General features: G+C 46.3%; 1 protein-coding gene across 2 annotated transcripts in view; it reads left to right on the forward strand.

Moving 5' to 3' along the window:
- The window catches only part of ptprn2 (protein tyrosine phosphatase receptor type N2), a 1,022,449-nt gene that overhangs the window by 978,530 nt on the left and 23,912 nt on the right, over positions 1 to 20,007 (forward strand). For both annotated transcript variants that reach the window (XM_073054872.1, XM_073054874.1), the window contains 4 exons: positions 689 to 808; positions 6,427 to 6,593; positions 7,609 to 7,662; positions 7,938 to 8,002. In XM_073054872.1, coding sequence (XP_072910973.1) covers positions 689 to 808; positions 6,427 to 6,593; positions 7,609 to 7,662; positions 7,938 to 8,002 — 406 coding nt within the window. The remainder of the gene's footprint in view (positions 1 to 688; positions 809 to 6,426; positions 6,594 to 7,608; positions 7,663 to 7,937; positions 8,003 to 20,007) is intronic.

Raw genomic sequence — 20,007 nt, forward strand, 5'->3', positions numbered from 1 at the left:
TTTTTTTCTCTCTCGCAAGCAGTTTTCACCAATCACAGCTTGGATACATTTAGGCCAGCTTTCAGTCTTTGAGCTTTAGAAAGATTTCTGAACGCTCTCGTCAACTGATATTCCCAAAATTACCAAGTACTTTAATGAGGTTTCCTGACTTCCCCCTCCAGAAACTCTGCAAGATAGGAATGGCCTGTGTTACATCCCTTTGGACTACAGAGAAAGTAACAAATGCTTCCTTGTTTGGTGTGACCACTGCATTTTTAGTTACTGTCTTAAAAATGTATTTCTTCTCATTTTGATTATAGCTTCTCCAATCCCTGTACCAATCTTATGGGAAGTGAGACATTGGAAAGTTAAGTGACATTGTTGTAAAGTGGCTGGGAATGAGCCTTTTGCATTTAGCACTAGTGAAAAGAGAAATTTGTGTTTCTAAGATAAAATGTAATTTTTATAACAATTCTATCATGGTTATACTCCTTAATATTTCCAATGCAATTATAAACTCTTGAAGAAAATAATAAAATGTACTAAAACCTGAAAATTCAATTTCCTCTGCAGCTTGGCAAACAAAACATGAATCAGATCTTTTTTAAAATCTCTTCTTCTTGGGGGTTTGTGATTTCTGAGTGTGACCCATGATACTAGTAATTACCTCTTCACGTTTGTGACCGCAGTCTCTTGTGCTTTCCTTCAGATGGTTTGGGAAAACGGCTGTGTGGTTATTGTCATGCTGACGCCCTTGACAGAAAATGGAGTCAAACAGTGTCACCATTATTGGCCAGATGAGGGTTCAAACCTCTATCACATCTATGAGGTAAGGTGCAGGTCTTTGCAGTGTAATTCACTGAAGAACAGTACAGTGGATTCCAGTTAATTGGGCCATCAGTTAATCGGGTTAGTCACTTGTTTAGAATAACTCTTAAAGAACAAAATAATCAAGAAAATAGTTGTGATTTCTCTGTATTTATTTGGGCCACTACACTGCTTAATTGGGGCAGAAGACTGTTGCTGAATAGTCTCTAACCAGCATCAGACGAGTGGACTTGCATGACAGTTAGACACTGCACTATGCTTAGAGTGAACAGTTTTTAAATAGAGTCAGTTGCGTGTGCTTGTATTAAAAAAACGGTGATTTTTGTCACTGATAGTTGGCAAGACAACTCAAAATTGTTTTGCTCACTGGGGTTTCATGCATTAAAGCTTAGAGGATAGAAATGGCTGGGAATGAAAATGAAACGACTTCACTACTTCAACAAGTTAGGAACTACAAAAAAATTGAAAGTATCGAAATCATCCTGAATGCGACAATGAAATTTAAGATTTGGAGGACACAATTCTCAAAAATTGTATGAGGGCAGTCCTTTATTTACGTTTATCTGCAACAGGTTTCTGTGCTGATTTTGTTCATTTACTGCCAATCAAAAGAACATAGCAGCGAACACTGGATGAATTTCTCCACCGATAACTTCAGGGAACTAATACACGGTTTTATAGTAATGTAGTACTATTGATAATGTTATAATTTGTTCTGTATTTTCTTTAAAATACATAATTTGTTAAACAGTAGTTTTTCTTTTTTATACCTTTTTAACTATTTCCATGAAACTTTGGCTAATTGGGCCAAAATGTACTCATCCCGATACGTCCCAATTAACTCGAATCCACTGTACTTCATTCATTCAATCTGACTCTAACATTCATAGCAACATTAAAAATGAACTGTTTGCTAGCTGAACATAATCTTCAACAGACAAAGTTAGTCATGATGACAGTACCTATCTGCAGAGTATTATTTTAATTAGCTGGCTTGGTGCCATATGTCCTGGCCAGCCGGCATACCCCTCTCAGTTTTACTATGTAACTACTGTAGGGACCTGATGTCACAATTTCACTGAGTCCTGATGCAGGGTTTTGACCCGAAACCTCAACAGTTCCTTTCCTCGCATTTATTTATTCAGATACAGTATGGGACAGGCCCTACTGTCCCTTCCAGCCACACCGTTCAGCAATCCCCCGATTTGACCCTAGCTTAATCACAGGACAATTTACAATATTCAATTAGCCTACCAACTTTGGACTATGGGAGGAAACCCATGCGATCATGGGGAGAATGTACAAATTCCTTGCAGACAGTGGCGGGAATTGAACCCGGGTTGCTGGTACAGTAAAGCATTGTGCTAACCACTACCATACCATGCCACCTTATACCACTGAGGTCCTCTAGCAGACTGTTTGTTGTTCACTGAATGACTGCTTTTTAATCTTTCTAATTTCACATTACTGTCCCGTGTTTATATTCGCCAAATCTTAAATACGCGGATATTACATTACTTCAATTGCCAGCCAGTGGTGTAGTGGCATCCTCACCGGACTTTGAGGCAAGTGGTGCTGGGTTCGAATCCAGCCGGCTCCTTGCATACTTTCCAATCGTACTGGGCTGAGCAACAAGCTAGCAATTTGGCCTGGTTAAAAAAACCAGACAAAATGCTAAAGAAATGGAAAGGAACAACAATTACCTCAATCACCACCAGTAACTTGATGTCCTATTCAGGACCATTATTGTATTGTCTATGGAATTAAGCCAATGCTTTACAGCATGCTATGGAGTCATGGAGTCACAGTGTTACAATCAAAATTTAATTCCAGTGGGTGAAAGAAAGCTGAGCAGAGGGCAAACTAGTAGAAGATTGAGGAGATGCTGAAATGATTCTCGGATTAATGCGATCTCTAACTAAAATGAAACAGAAAATATAAAAAATATTTAATGACACTTCGAAACTGTCAAAATGTTTTATTTGACGAGGTAGTGAGTGCATCCCCATAAACCTTGACTCAGAAAGCATGAATGTAAAACAGTAGTCACTCAATGTAACTGTGAGAGAGAAGGAATGGAAATTGTAAGTGGGCCCCATTCCCCAAGTGCTCTGATCATGAATGATCTGGCATGAAAGGGACAGCAGCTCATATTTGTCTGTTGTGAGTTTGAATCACAATGGTGTTTGCCTGTTGTGAGTTTGAATCGCAACGGTGTTTGCCTGTTGTGAGTTTGAATCGCAATGGTGTTTGCCTGTTGTGAGTTTGAATCGCAACGGTGTTTGCCTGTTGTGAGTTTGAATAGCAACAGTGTTTGCCTGTTGTGAGTTTGAATAGCAACGGTGTTTGCCTGTTGTGAGTTTGAATAGCAACAGTGTTTGCCTGTTGTGAGTTTGAATAGCAACGGTGTTTGCCTGTTGTGAATTTCAATAGCAATGGTGTTTGCCTGTTGTGAGTTTCAATAGCAATGGTGTTTGCCTGTTGTGAGTTTGAATGGCCATGGTGTTTGCCTGTTGTGAGTTTGAATCGCAACGGTGTTTGCCTGTTGTGAGTTTGAATAGCAATGGTGTTTGCCTGTTGTGAGTTTCAATAGCAATGGTGTTTGCCTGTTGTGAGTTTGAATGGCCATGGTGTTTGCCTGTTGTGAGTTTGAATAGCAATGGTGTTTGCCTGTTGTGAGTTTGAATGGCCATGGTGTTTGCCTGTTGTGAGTTTGAATAGCAATGGTGTTTGCCTGTTGTGAGTTTCAATAGCAATGGTGTTTGCCTGTTGTGAGTTTGAATGGCCATGGTGTTTGCCTGTTGTGAGTTTCAATAGCAATGGTGTTTGCCTGTTGTGAGTTTGAATGGCCATGGTGTTTGCCTGTTGTGAGTTTGAATAGCAATGGTGTTTGCCTGTTGTGAGTTTCAATAGCAATGGTGTTTGCCTGTTGTGAGTTTGAATGGCCATGGTGTTTGCCTGTTGTGAGTTTGAATGGCCATGGTGTTTGCCTGTTGTGAGTTTCAATAGCAATGGTGTTTGCCTGTTGTGAGTTTGAATGGCCATGGTGTTTGCCTGTTGTGAGTTTCAATAGCAATGGTGTTTGCCTGTTGTGCTCTGGAGCATTACATCCCATTGGTGTTTCTGCTCACCTTGCTGTGGGATGGATTCCTGTGTCCTGTGGAGCTGAATGGCCCCCCGGTGCTTCCCTTTCTTATATTCCCAGGTCTGCACATTAGTAAAATGGGGAGACATCCAATGAACTGTCTTTCCCACCTCTTTCATTCCCCCAAGCTTGTCAAACCAGCTTCTAAAGTTCTCCCAGCCTAATTCCATACTCATAATTCCTTCTAATCTCTTTTCAGCTCAGCTGGTCCATGAGACCTACCTGGATCCCTCCAACTCTCACCTCAGTGAACCACTGAGCTCTTAACTTCCTTTTCATGACTCTCTTCTAACTATGATTATGAAATATTTCAAACAGTATTCATCCTCTCTCTCTCTCATAAGGGCTGCAGTGATTAAGCTGCAAGGTAAAAGTATATCAAAGGTTCAAGCTAGGTTTCAATAGGTACATTTAATGTCAGAGAAATGTATACAATATACATCCTGAAATTCTTCTTCGCAAGCATCCATGAAAACAGAGGGTACCCCCAAAGAATGAATGACAGTTAAATGTTAGAACCCCAAAGCCACACCAGCTCCCCCTCCCACACATTAGCAGCATTAAAGCAATGACCCCCCTCCCCCAGCAGCAAAAAAGCATCGGCACCCCCCACCGAGCACTGAAGCGCTTAATAAAGACACAGACTTGCAGTACCCCAAAGACTACTCGTTCACCCAGTAATTTGACATACCACAGGTCCTCTCTCTCCCGTTTCACATATAGGGAGACATTGTAATATATGGGCGGCACAGTAGTATATGGGCGGATGGTAGCGCACAGCCATTACAGCGCCAGCGACCCAGGTTCAATTCCGCTGCTGTCTGTAGAGACATTGTATGATCCTCCCATGACTGCATAAGTTTCCTCTCGGTGCTCCAGTTTCCTCCCACGTTCCAAAGATATAGGGGTTAGGGTCAGTAAGTTGTGGGCATGCTATGTTGGAGCCAGAAGCATTGTGGTACTTTCTCAGAGTGAGTAGGTTGTTGAAGCAATATGATGCACTTCACTCTATGCTTCGATGTGCTTGTGACAAAACTACTCTAATATTTTAGAGGTTTTCCTTGGGGGGGGTTAGAATCTGGAATGCACCTTCCTGAGGGGGTGGTGGAGACAAAGATCCCCAAAACATTTATTAGGTATCTAGACAAGGACTTGAATCTCTCAGACACAGGAAGTTTGTGGACCAAGTAAATGGGATTAGTATCGATGGCCCAACATGGATCTGATGGGCCAAAGGGCCTGTTTCTGTTCTGTATGACTGTATTGTTAGGAAGATAAAATCACTCTTGATATCTTTATGAAAGCTTATGTATGGTTTCAACATAAATGTCTGTAAATGAGTAAACCTGGATGAATAATTGTACGAATTACCGCCGCTATCTGTAAGGAGTTTGTACGTTTTTCCCGGGACCATGTGTGTTTCCTCCAGGTTCTCTGATTTCCCCTCATAGTCCAAAGATGGCAGGTTAGTTGGTCATTGCAAATTATGTACAATCTCAGAGTGTGTATACACCTACAAGGGGAGGATAGCAGATCATTTGTTCTGATAGATAAATCAAGATCTAGAGTAAGTTAAACTGCACCGCAGACAGAAGCCACACTGCCTTGAGAACCATGCAGTGTGTGGTATTGATGGAGCCTGCCTTCACTTCCCTCCTACATATTCTAATCAGATAAAAGATGGGACTGAGGAGGATCATGGGGAGCATGAACACAGCATGGACTGATTGCGAGACCCGTTTCTGTGCAAATTCTAGATCCTATCACCTTTAAATCCGTGTTGCAGTCCCGAGTTAATGTAAAGTAGGAACCACCCAAGGAGTTCAAGGAGCTGTTTACACGTGTAACAAAGTACATAATGAAGAAACGTGTGTAAAATAGTCACCAGTAAATCCAGTAGATTCTTACTCGGTGAATGTTAGAATGGCACTTGTGACTGATTCTAAAGGAGAAAGCAGATAAATATAGCGAGTAGAGAGTTAGGTTGACAGGATGAATTAGGAAGAAGATAATGTACAGCATGACCCTGAATGACCACAAGATATATGAGCAGAATTAGGCCATTCCGCCCATCAAATCTGCTCTGCCATTTAATCATGGTTGGTTTTTTTCCCAAACCCTTTCTCCTGCCTGCTGTCCATAAACCTTAACTATATTTATTTGATCACAAGAGAGTCTGCAGATGCTGGAAATCCAGAGTAACACACAGGCACAAAATCCTGGAGGAAATCAGCAAGTCAGGCAACATCTGTGCAGAGGAGTAAACAGTCAATGTTTTAGGCCAGGATCCTTCATCAGGACTGATGAAGGGTTTTGGCCCAAAACGTCAACTGTTTATTCCTCTCCATAGATGCTGCCTGGCCTGCTGACTTCATCCATCATTTCGTGTATGTTACCCCTTTTATTTGACCTGTTTCTATGATGTGGACTTTTGTAATAACCCCCTTAATTTTAAAAGGTTTTGTCAACTTCAGGTTAACCTCGTCTCGGAGCACATCTGGTGTGAAGACTTCCTGGTACGAAGCTTTTACCTCAAAAATCTGCAGACCAACGAGACCCGCACAGTGACGCAGTTCCACTTCCTGAGTTGGCTTGACCATGCCGTCCCCTCATCCACTCGGTCCCTCCTGGACTTCCGCAGGTACAGCAGCTAGACAGCACCCTGCACCTCATCCCAGTGTGCGCGTCCTTTAATTTCCCCCCTGCCGCCACTTGCTGCTCCGAGAGAGCTCGGAGGCGTTGTGGGGCATCACCAGTGAAACGAAAAGCTCGATCAGTAGTTCACCGGTAGACGTTGTGTGCCAACGTGCTGAAACGTTGGTTTTAAGCATCAGCTTTGCCAGATTCGAATGCTGGTGAGGACGTTGACTGCCAATTCGTAACTGGCATCGCAATGAAGAAGTTCAGGTAACGCAGCAGAGGCTGTACCTTCTGACTGCAGTTCGACAACTGATATGTCTAATTCATTTGCTCTGTGTCTCAAGAGGGAGCAAATTTACACTTTAAAGGAAAGTGTGAGACAAAAACAGAGCAAAAAGTAACCTGAACGTATGAAACTCTTTTAAATTTGAAATTCTGTTCGATATTTCCCTCAGCTGATGTGTCTTCTTGCTGTGCGCTACAGAATTTACTAACAGTGTTCACTCTTTAAATGGACAAACCTTATGTTGCCAGCTCATTAACAGTTGCCAGTGTCATTTTTGTGATGTTGCAGCTAGTAATATGAGCCCAGTTGCATAGTCACAAAAGTGATCATTGGAAACTGTGACTCTGCAGCAGGGAACAATGCAGGGGTGGGGCAAAAAAGGTCCTCTCCTTGGCCTCTAACGACCTTTGACCTTTGCTTGCTAACGGTTTGCATGGTGGCTTCTCTCTCGAGCTGAAGGCTGGTTTGTATCACTAATCGCTGTATGTTTTTGGTCACTTTGCTCGATTGAGGGTGAGGTGCGTCGCTGTACAAAGATAACACATGCACGCACGCACGCACACACACGCACACACACACGCACACACACACACACACACACGCACACACACACGCACACACACACCAGCGTTTGTAGGCTGAGTTGTTTGGCAGAGGTGAGCTTTTACAAGTAAATATTCCAGGTTATAATGCTGCCTATTCAAATTCAGTCTTATCTGTTTCATTGCAGAAAAGTGAACAAGTGCTACAGGGGACGCTCATGTCCGATAATTGTTCACTGCAGGCAAGTACAGCTCCTCTGTGATCTTTTTTTAATTAATCAAAGGGTTGGGGAAAGGGAGCCATATTAACTGACCCCAACTTGCTGATCATCAGCAGTAGTTCCCCAATAAATAGCTGATGGAACGGTGGGCCATCTCCCAGCCCTGCCCCCACACTCTGCAAGAACGATAAGTGAGAGAGATGACGGCAGCTGTTTTCTTCAATTGAATAACGTGGTGCTGATAAGCAATCTTTTTCTGTCTCCCCCCCCCCCCCTTCCTTTCTTATCGTTGGCAGTGATGGGGCTGGAAGAACAGGGACCTACATTCTGATTGACATGGTTCTGAATAGGATGGGCAAAGGTGAGAGTCGATGGCTTCTTTTGTTGCTTCCTAGCACGTACGCGCTCGGGTGTTGTGGCGACTGTTGCTCTTGGAAACCACAGGCACTTGCATTCGAGAGGCGGGCAAAATGAGAATGTGTTCGAGGCAGGTTCTGCCTTTGGCTTGGTGACCTGTAGCTATTTGCACTACCGCAGTCTCCGCTGTGGCTGTTCATTCCAAACTAAAGGCCAAGTGCTGCGAAACCGTTGAGTGCAATTAATGGCTACTAAACAGAAAAGCTATTTTTCTGAGAGCAGAGAAACTGAAAGATTCAATGTACTGTTAGACCGGAGGTGGATGGAGTTTACTTCTGAAGAAGAGGATAGAAATTTTCTATCTACCAGTTTGGAAAATGTTGAAGCATCTTGAACCTGAAGCAACTTTGTCTAATGACATTATTTGTAAAGGGTATTTTGAAGATTTTTTTTAACCTTTTGACCATACGTCGTAAAGCTGCTTTTCAAACCATGGGCTTAATGTTTGTACAATGCATAGGAAGGCATGTGAATTGGGCAGAAGAAGCATTCCGTTAAGTGGGCCTCCACTATGTTTTGCCCGTGGTCCATAAGGTTTGAAATGCTCTGACCTGGAGGTTTGTCCTCTGTTCAAACGGAGAGATCAAAGGGCAGAGTGGGCACCTTAGCCCCTGCTGGGCTGGTCGTTCCCAGGCTGTCAAAACGAGAGGCAAGCAATGAGTTTGCTCTGAAAGAATCCGAGCCTGGCTTCTGAGGCCAAGGCCCCCTTTTGTCTGTGCAAAAAAAATTTCGAAGCCTAGCGAAAGAGATCCCAGTGTTCATCTGCTGATCAAAGGCTAAAGTGAGGCTGTCAACCACTAAATCTCTCTTGCCAGTCTTTTGAAATGAAAGCCACGATGTGTGAATGTGGGGCTCGAAGAATGGGTCTTGCTTCGTTAACACAGGGTCAATAGTGGAACTTTGGCAAAAAGAATACTAGTTCACAGCTGCTGGTGTTTGAGGAGATGCTCTAGGTGAAAGAGTAGGAGATATAACTCCGGTAACCTTTCAGTGCATGTTAGCAAAACCTAGGAGGTTAAGATCAGTAGGTGAATCTGGTTCAACAATTGAGAAAGCTCAAATTTCTGAAACTATCATGTTGACAAATTTGGAGGGGAGTCAACTTTAAACAGAAGATCGCAATATCAAAGTTCAAAGTTAATTTATTATCGTACATATTTTTCACCATATATTACAATTACTCTGAAGTTCATTTTCTTGCAGGCATTCATAGTAGGGCAAAGAAATGAAATAGAATCAATGAAAAACTACACACAAAGACTGGCATTCTGTGAAAATACAAAAAGAATCAAGTCATAAATAATACTGAGAACATGAGTTGTAAAGTCCTTGAAAGTGAGTCTGAAGGTTGTCTTCAGTGATTGCTCAGTGTTATGGTGAGTGAAGATGTCCATTTTGGTTCAGAAGTCAGATGGTTGAAGGGTAATAACTGTTTCTGACCCTGGCGGTATGGGACCTAAGGCTCCTGCACCTCCTTCCCAGTGGCAAGAGTGAGAAGAGAACATGGCCTGGATGGTGGGGGTCCCTGACGATGGATGCTGCTTTCTTGTGGCAGCACTCCTTGTAGATGTGCTCAGTGGTGGGGTGGACTTCTGTGATCAACTGGGCTGTGTCCATGACTGTTTTGGTGTAAAAAGTAAAGGGTAATTATATAAATAAATCACAATCCAGAAAGCTGGAGGAATTCATCAGGACTGGCAGCATCTATACAGGCACAATCCCACTTCCATACTGGCATGTCTGATTGGCAGATTTCAATTCTCCTTTCCTTGCCTGCACTGACATGCCTGTCCTTGGCCTCCTCTGCTACCAATATGAGGCTATGTGCAATCATCTATAGATGCTGACTGTCCTGCTGAGTTCCTCCGGCTTTAGATTCTAGCAGCTGCATTCCCTTGATCTCAAACATTACCTGTGAAGGGGAAGTCGAGTGGGAAGGAGACAGTTACCAGTACAAAAAGTAGATCCTGAAACCACTGTTAAGAATGTTCAGTCCTCTATACAAAAGAGTCAGAGAATCTAGAGAAAAGGTTCATTCGGTGTTTGAATCATTGAAACGGGCTCTTCATCCCACTGCCCATCAACCTACTTATTCTCTATTAATCCTATTTTCTAATTCTCCCTATATTCCCATTAACTCCCCTCGGACACTACCACTTACCCACCGGCAAAGGGTAATTTATTGCTGCCAGTTAACCCACCGGCATGTGCAAAGAAGTGGGAGCACTCGGAGGAAGCCGGCACAAACGGGAAAAGAGCAAACTGCATATAGACAGCACCCAAGGTTTAGGTCAAACCTGGATCGCTAGAACTGTGCAGCTCCTGCTGCATCACAATGCCATCTTTCCTTCAGCCTTTGCTAGGTCCTGGCAACATCGTCCCATTAATTTTATCACCCTACTTTTATCCATAGACCTGCAAGTTATTTTGTCTCGAATGCCTGTGTGATTTACTCCTGAAGGACAAGATTGATTCTTTCTGCCATCCCTTCACACACTGAGTTCAGGTACATATCTGCTCTCTGTGAATAAATACTTTTATAGCTTCTGCCAAGAACTTTAAATCTGTGCCCTCTGGTCTTTGAACCGTTTACTAATTGCTTTAATTAACCTACCTAAACCTATAATGATCTTGTATTTCAATATTACATCACCACAAAACTTATTTAATACATTGATAACCCCATTTTCTCCAGCCTAACCTGACAAGCACAATCCTTCATCTCAGGAACTGTTGCATATCAGAATCAGGTTTATTATCCCTGGCACAAGCACAGGGGAGTCGACAGATGCTGGAAATCCAGAGTAACACACACAAAATACTGAAGGAACTCGGCATGTCAGGCAGTATCTGCAGAGAGGCATTTCAGGCCAAGACCCCTCCTCAGGATGGGAAAGAAAGGGGGGAAGACCCAGAGTAGGAATGTTGGTGGGGGAGAGGAAAGAGTATAAACTGGCAAATGATAGGGGAAGCCAGGAGATGGGGAAGGAGGGTGGGGAAGGGGTGATGGAGTGAGAAGCTGAGAGATGAATTTGCAGAGAATGATTGCTGAACGTGGAGGCTCGTGGGGTGGAGGTAAGGACATGGGGAGCTCCATCCCTGTTATGGCGGTAGTCCCTGTCTGATAATATGTCTGCTATCACTGGCATATGTCAAGAAATTTGTTGTTTTGTGGTAGCAGTAGAATTGCAGGTCCATTCCTATGCCTTCAGCAGTGAATTTTGCGAGGGGTTCTTAAACAAGCCATATAGAAAGGAACAAATTGTGGCTACCCACTTTCTGCGCAGGCGAACTGGCTCACAAATAGTCAGCGCACGGGGAGAGACTTTGGTAATGCACCTCTGACGTCATTTCCGCCCGGAGAGGATGGGCGCTAGGGATTAAATGCCAGCGCCGCGAAGTTTGAATAAACTAGTCTCGAAATGGCTTACCGACTGTGTGTCGTTATTTCAGTGCTGTGTGTAGCACATCGCTACATTGGTGACCCCGACGGTCCAAACGGGATTTGGACCAAAGATGACCGACTCTTCATCTGTTCACGCAGTTTCGCTAAGACTGCCAACTTTCTGGACGCTGCGACCACGCATGTGGTTTAGCCAAGCAGAAGCCCAGTTCCAGATTCGGCAGATATCTTCTGATTCCACGCGTTACTATCATGTGGTGAGTGCCCTTGACCAGGAGACGGCCGCCCAGGTTGCGGATTTCATACAGTTGCCCCCGGAAGAAGGCAAATATGAAGCATTCAAAGCGCTGCTCATTGGGACCTTTGGCCTCTCACGGCATGAGCGGGGTGCCCGCCTGCTTCACCTGGACGGTTTGGGAGACAGACTGCCATCAGCATTGATGAACGAGATGCTATCCCTGGCTGACGGACACAAGCCCTGCCTCATGTTCGAGCAAGTGTTCCCAGAGCAACTGCCCGAGGACATACATCTGCTGCTGGCCGATGCAGATTTCAGCGACCCCCAGAAGGAGGCGGCCCGGGCAGACGTGCTGTGGAAAGCCAAGAGGGAGAGCGTGGCATCCGTCGGTCAGATTACCAGGCCACGCGCCCAACAGCGGACCAGACCAGGCCCGGCAGGGGGGCGCACACAACACAGAGGCAGGAGTGAGGAGGCCAGTGAACAATGGTGTTTCTACCACCAGCGGTGGAGCACAGAAGCCCGCCGTTGTCGCCCGCCCTGCAGGGGCCAGGGCCAGCTGCCGCTAATGACTATGCCAGCTGGCCACCAGGACAGCCTCTTGTACGTCTGGGACAAACAGTCGGGACGCTGCTTCTTGGTCGACACCGGAGCGGAAATCAGCGTCTTGCCCCCGACGGGGTACAACACCCGCAAAAGGAAGCCAGGACCCACCCTGAGGGCCGCAAATGGCAGCACGATACGGACCTACGGCACCCGCACAGTGCAGCTGCAGTTCAGCGCCAGCCGGTTCACATGGGACTTCACACTGGCCGCCGTGGCCCAACCACTCCTGGGGGCGGACTTCTTGCGAGCTCACAGCCTGCTGGTCGACTTGCAAGGGAAAAGACTGGTACATGCCGAGACTTTCCAGACGTTCTCCCTGGGTGAAGCCAAGTTGCCGGCCCCACACCTGGACTCCATCACGCTGTCGGGCAACGAATTCACCAGAATCCTAGCAGACTTTCCATCGATTCTGGCATCGCAGTTCATGGCAGCCATGCCCAGACATGGGGTACAGCACCACATCCTGACCCAGGGACCACCCCTCCACGCCCGCACACAAAGGCTCCCCCCGGAAAAGCTCCGCCTGGCGAAGCAGGAGTTCAAGAGGATGGAGGAATTGGGGATCGTATGGAGGTCCGACAGCCCATGGGCCTCCCCCCTGCACATGGTGCCCAAAGCAGCCAGGGGTTGGAGACCATGCGGCGACTACCGCAGACTGAACGCGGCTACAACTCCAGACCGCTACCCCGTGCCGCACATACAGGACTTTGCAGCAAACCTGCACGGGGCAAGAAACTTTTCCAAAGTAGACTTCGTCCGGGGGTACCATCAAATCCCGGTGCACCCTGATGACATCCTCAAAACAGCACTCATCACCCCGTTCGGCCTGTTCGAGTTCCTCCGAATGCCGTTCGGCCTGAAGAATGCCGCACAGACGTTCCAGCGGCTAATGGATGCGGTGGGACGTGACCTGGACTTTGCGTTCATCTATTTGGACGACATCCTTATAGCCAGCAGCAGTCATCAGGAGCATCTGTCCCACCTCCGCCAGCTCTACTCCCGCCTGAGTGATTTCGGCCTCATGATCAACCCGGCCAAATGTCAGTTTGGTCTTGATACCATCGACTTCCTGGGCCACAGGATTACCAAAGATGGGGCAACACCTCTGCCCGCCAAGGTAGACGCGATCTGCCACTTTGCCCAGCCCAACACGGTCAAAGGCCTACAGGAGTTCGTTGGTATGGTGAACTTCTACCACCGCTTCCTCCCCTCAGCAGCCCGTATCATGCGCCCTTTGTACACCCTGATGTCGGGTAAAGGCAAGGACATTACTTGGGACGAGGAGGCCGTGGCCGCTTTCATTAAAGCCAAGGAAGCCTTGGCAGATGCCGCGATGCTGGTGCACCCCAGAACGGACATTTCGACCGCACTCACGGTGGACGCATCCGACACAGCAGTCGGTGGGGTGCTGGAGCAGCTCATCGAGGGGCGCTGGCAACCCTCGGCATTCTTCAGCAAGCACCTACGACCACCCGAACTCAAGTACAGTACTTTCGACTGGGAGCTGTTGGCACTGTATCTGGCAATCTGGCATTTCAGGTACTACTTAGAAGGCAGGCCGTTCACCGCGTTCACGAACCACAAACCGTTGACCTTCACGTTCACGAAGGTGTCCGATCCCTGGTCGGCTTGCCAGCAATGACATCTGTCCTACATCTCCGAGTACACAACGGACATCCAGCATGTCTCGGGAGAGGACAACATCATGGCGGACGCACTCTCCAGACCAGCTATCCAGGCCCTGTCCCTGGGGGTGGACTATGCAGCACTGGCGGAGGCGGAGCAGGCAGACGACGAGATGCCCAGCTACAGGACTGCAGTCTCGGGTTTGCAGCTGCAGGACTTTCTCGTAGGCCCAGGTGAGAGGACCCTCCTGTGCGACTTGGCTACCGGCCAACCTCGCCCCATCGTCCCGGCAGTCTGGAGGCGGCGAGTTTTCGACTCCATACACGGTTTGGCGCACCCATCTATCAGGACAACCGTCTGGCTGGTCGCCAGCAAGTTCGCGTGGCACGGACTTCGCAAGCAGGTCAGTGAATGGGCCAGAACGTGCGCGCAGTGCCAAACAGCCAAGGTGCAGTGGCACACTAAAGCCCCACCGCAGCAGTTCGAACCCACCCACTGGAGGTTCGACCACATTCATGTGGATATCGTGGGCCCCCTACCAGTGTCCCGAGGAGCACAGTACCTCCTAACTATGGTAGACCAGTTCACGAGGTGGCCAGAGGCGGTCCCGCTCACCGACACATCTGCCGATTCCTGCGCCCGAGCACTAATCGCAACCTGGGTAGCACGCTTCGGGGTACCGGCCCACATTACCTCCGACAGAGGCGCCCAGTTCACCTCCAGCCTGTGGTCGGCTGTGGCCAGCCTGTTGGGAACGCAGCTACACCACACTACTGCCTACCACCCACAGTCAAACGGACTAGTGGAACACTTCCACCGTCACTTGGTCAGCTCTCATGGCCCGCCTGAGAGGACCTAACTGGGTGGACGAGCTTCCCTGGGTCCTGCTTGGAATTCGCACAGTGCCCAAAGAGGATCTGCACGCCTCGTCGGCCGAGTTGGTGTACGCCGCACCCCTGGCCGTCCCAGGAGAGTTCATACCAGCTCCAAGGGGGCAAGAGGAAGAACCCGCAGCAGTCCTGGACAGACTACGTGAAAGGCTCGGCAACCTGGCCCCCGTACCGACTTCACAGCACGGACGGACCCCGGCCCGTGTACCCAAAGACCTGCAGAACTGTAAGTTTGTGTTTGTACGATGGAGCGGACACCGGGCACCGCTACAGCGGCCGTACGAGGGGCCGTTCAAGGTGATCAACAACAACGGGTCCACGTACGTTCTGGACATTGGTGGGAGAGAGGAGGTTTTCACGGTGGACGGACTCAAACCAGCCCATGTGGACTTGGCGCAGCCAGTCGAGGTTCAGGCACCGCGGCGCAGGGGCAGACCTCCCAAACAGAGGCTGATCCAGACTGTGGACATTGGGGGGGGGGGGGGGGGGGGGGGAGTTATTTGGCGACCCACTTTCTGCGCAGGCGAACCGGCTCACAAATAGCCAGCGCGCGGGAAGAGACTTTGGTAATGCACCTCTGACGTCATTTCCGCCCGGAGAGGGCGGGCGCTAGGGATTAAATGCCAGCGCCGTGAAGTTTAAATAAACTAGTCTCGAAACGACTTACCGACTGCGTGTCGTTATTTCAGCGCTGTGTGTAGCACATCGTTACAAAATGGTCATTTTCGGTGCCTGTTGCAATTGGAATTTGTTTATTATTACATGTACTGAGATGCAGTGAAAAGCTTGCTCACACATTGTTCGTAAAGATCAAATCATTACACAGTGCATTGAGGTAGTACAAGGTAAAACAAAAACAGAATGCAGAATAAAGTGTAAGCGCTACAGAGAACGTGCAAAGCCAGTAAAAAAAATGCGGTGCAGGATCATAATGAGGTAGATTGCGAGGAGAAGGGGCCATCTTATCGTACTAAGGAAGCATTAAATAGTCTTATAACAGCAGCGAGGAAGCTGACCTTGAGCCTGGTGTATGTACTATGAAGCGTTTGTATCTTCTGCACCCTGGAAGAGAAGACAAGAGGGAATGTCTGGAATGGGTGGAGTCTCTGACTGTGCTGACTGCTTTACTGAGGCAGTGAGATATAGAGAGGGCATAGAGGGGGAGGCTGGTTTCTGTGACGTACTGAGATGTGTCCACAACTCTGTAGTTCGCGGTCACCTGTGAAGCAATTGCCACACCAAGCCATCGGGCATCAGAGAGAATGCTTCTGCAGAGCATCGATAAAAACTGATAGAGGCATCTAGGATGTGCTGGATTTCTTTAACCCCCGGGGAGAGTAGAAACATAGGTGAGCTTTCTTGTCTGTGACCTCATCATGGTTGGACCAGGACAGGCAACTGGTGATGCTCACACACAGGAACTTCAAACTCTCAACCTCAAGACCATCGATGTAGACAGGAGCATGTGCACGGCCCCACTTTCCAAAGTCAATGAGCAGCTCTTCTGCTTTGATGACATTGAGAAAAGCGTTGTGGCCATGACACCATTTCACTAAGCTCTCTATCTCCTTCCTGCACCTCTGACTCATTGATAGCTGAGATGCAGCCTGCTATAGTTGGATCATCTGCAAACTTGTAGATGGAGCTGGTGCAGAAACACAGTCATGAGTGCACAGAGAATAGAGTAGGGAACTAAGAATGCAACCTTCTGGAGCACCAGTATTTAGAATAATCACGGCAGAGGTATTACTGCCTATCCTTACCAATTGTGGTCTGTTGGTCAGAAAGCCAAAGATCCAGTTGCAGAGAGAGGCATTAATTCCCAGGATCCTGAGTTTGGTGATGAGAAGACAGGACTGTACTCCGTGAACAGGAGCTGATGTAGGTGTCTTTACTGTCTAGTTGCTCCAGAGCTGAATGTAGGGCCAGGGAGATGGTGTTTGTCATAGACCTGTTTCAGCGACAGGCAAACTGCAGTGGGTCGAGGTTGTCTGGAAAATTGATAGATAGATAGATAGATAGATACTTTATTCATCCCCATGGGGAAATTCAACATTTTTTCCAATGTCCCATACACTTGTTGTAGCAAAAACTCATTACATACAATACTTAACTCAGTAATAATATGATATGCATCTAAATCACTAACTCAAAAAGCATTAATAATAGCTTTAAAAAAAGTTCTTAAGTCCTGGCAGTTGAATTGTAAAGCCTAATGGCATTGGGGAGTATTGACCTTTTCATCCTGTCTGAGGAGCATTGCATCGATAGCAACCTGTCGCTGAAACTGCTTCTCTGTCTCTGGATGGTGCTATGTAGAGGATGTTCAGAGTTTTCCATAATTTTTTCCATAATTGATTCCATAATTGGAGTTGATCTGTGCCATGTTCATGATGAGAAATTTGAAACTCTCTCCTCTCTCAACCTCAACAACAGTGATGTAGACAGGAGTATGTGCATTGCCCCTCCTACTCCTCCCTGAAGCCACTGAATGGCTCTTTTGGTGAACTAATGAAAGATTGTTCCTGTTCTGAAACCTTTGTCAATTTGGTGGCTTCATGACTTTTAGGCACAGTCCCAAAGATTTGCAAGACAAGTGATTTTCACTTAACAGGACATGCAGTAATTGCTTCCAATGGGATCTTCATTTTCTTTAATCAGGGTAAAGGCAGGGTAAATAAAGAATTGTGTATTTCTTTTGCCAAAGCAACTGAAAACTGCTCTGTGACCTGTGAAAATTTCCCAGCTAATCCTTACGGATTAAATATAAATATTCAGGAGTTACTGCTTTAGAATCAGTAATTGGATTTGGTTGTTTGCAGAGATATGCATCCTATTGAGATTCAGCACGGACAGTAGCTAACCATTAAAACAAGTCTGAATTCAACAAAATAAAGGCTGATATGTCTGAGAGCAGGTATCTTGCTTACAATGCATTCCATTTTACAAAATATATGGAATGCCAAAATTAACCGTAATGCATTTTTCAGTTGCTTGGCTGGATCATCCTGTTAAACATTCGCTGTTAAAGACAGTGTGTTTTCTGCTCACTATAAAGGGCAGTGGAATCAAAGCAGTTGTAGCTTTCAGAGAATTAGTGGATACATTCATGAGATGTCAGTAATGATAAAACTAGGATACGGGCACCTACCTCGTTGGATAATTCCTTCAGGCTACGAACTCGTCATTGTTTTAAGATCATCCTCCAGTTCACTGTGTTATTTGAGCTGCATTACTCCACTTCTGAAGTTTGATTCTGTTGACTTCATTAATGGTATTTCACAAGAGACAAATGTCAGACCTCCATCCTGTGAGCCAAGTCAAGAGGGAAGGATGGAGATGACCCGCAGCTCTGCACTTCCTCAGTGGTTTGATCCACGGTATTTTTGTTTTTTTCCCCATTTATTTATGTAACCTGCGCATCACTGACAAGTCCATCCCAGTGTAAAAACTATGGCAAGCTGCCTTCCCTTCTGCCTGTGCTCTTTCTGCTGTAGATTCTGCACAATTCTGACAGAGGGAGTTCCATGAGCTAGGCCCAGAGACAACAAAGAATGATGTACTTCCAGGTCAAGGTAGTGTGTGAGCTGGAGGAGAACCTGCTGGTGGAAGGTGTCCCCGTGCACCCATTGCCCTTTTCCTTCTTGCTGGTAGAGGTGCGAAGCTGAGAATGCCTAAGTAGACCAGGGATCAGGGCATGAAGATGTCCAGACTGAGGACTGTTCTGGTTGTTCCTCTCCGTGCCTTATGGTGCAACGGGCAGCCGCCATGCCATCTCTTTAACATTTGTCTGTTTTTTTATGAGGCCGAGTGCTAGCTTGACGCTCAACCCAGCCTGGATGGAAAGACTGAAGACTAGTTACTGACCAATTTGGACACAGAATAGAAGGGCGTCCATTTAGAACAGAGATTAGGATTTAGCCAGAGGGGAGTGAAACTGTGGAATTCATTGGCGACAGATGACTCTGGAGGCCAAGTCACTAGACGTACTTAAAGCGGAGCTTGATAGGTATTTCATTAGTCAGGGTATAAAAGGTTATGGGGAGAAGGCAGGAGAGGGATGTTAAATCAGCATTGATAGAATGGTAGAACAGATTCAGTGGGCTGACTGGCCTAATTCTGCCCTATGTCTTATGGTCTTAATTGCTGTATGACTTTTGAATTCTTCCAGCATTTTGGATTTCATTTAGAACAATGAGAGAGATTACCTGAAGGATAAAGGGAGGATGGGCAAACTTGGGTTATTTCCCCCGGAGCACTGAAGGCTGAGAGGAGACCTGATAAGAATGTATAAACTTACGAAAAGGGTAATTAGAGTAATCATAATCCTTTTGCCGAGGAACAAATATCAGGACCAAGAGGACATGTATTTAAGGTGAGAAGGTGAAAATTTAGAGATATGTGAGGCATTTTTTTTCCACAGCTACATACATAGTGACAGGTAGAGTAACTGGAACGGACTGCTGGGGACATTGGTGCAAGCAGACACAATGGCATTTAAGAGGCTTTTAAAAAGAGCAAACAGAAGTATATATATAATGTACAGGCAGAAAATAATTAGAATAACTTGGCATTGTGCTTGGCACAGGAATTGTGGAGGCACATGGATGAAAGATAAATAGAAGGTTGCATAGGAGGGAAGGTTAAAAGGTCTGTACAAGTTTGTGTACTGAAGGGTACCATTCTATGTTCTATGAGGAACAAAGGCAGGGTGAATGTAGCCTGTCTTTTTCTCTGGGTTGTAGAATCAAGAACTGGAAGACATAGGTTTGAGATGAGGGGAGAAAGACTGAGGAGGAATTTGAAGGACGGTGTTTTTACACAAGGTTTGGTGTATATGTGGAATGAACTGCCAAAGGCTGCAGCTGAGGCAGATACAATGAAAACTTTTTAAAAGGTACATGGATAGGAAGGGTGTAAACGTTTATAGGCTGAATGCTAACAAAAGCCACTCTAAACCTTCACAAGTAGCACTTGAAGGTCCAGTTCCTTCCTTCAAGGTCCAATTCTACGTTTTATGTTCCTAAATCCTCTATGGCAGAGAGCTATGGAGACTGAGTCATTAACATATTGAAGGTTGAGATAGAATTTTAGACTTTAAGGGAATCATGAGTTATGGAGGATCAGTCATGATATCATTGAGTGGCGCCTGTATGCCTTATGTTTAATGTTCAGAAATTGTCCGT

Source organism: Hemitrygon akajei, chromosome 8 (genome assembly GCF_048418815.1).
Source record: "Hemitrygon akajei chromosome 8, sHemAka1.3, whole genome shotgun sequence".
In the NCBI taxonomy this organism is placed as follows: Eukaryota; Metazoa; Chordata; class Chondrichthyes; order Myliobatiformes; family Dasyatidae; genus Hemitrygon; species Hemitrygon akajei.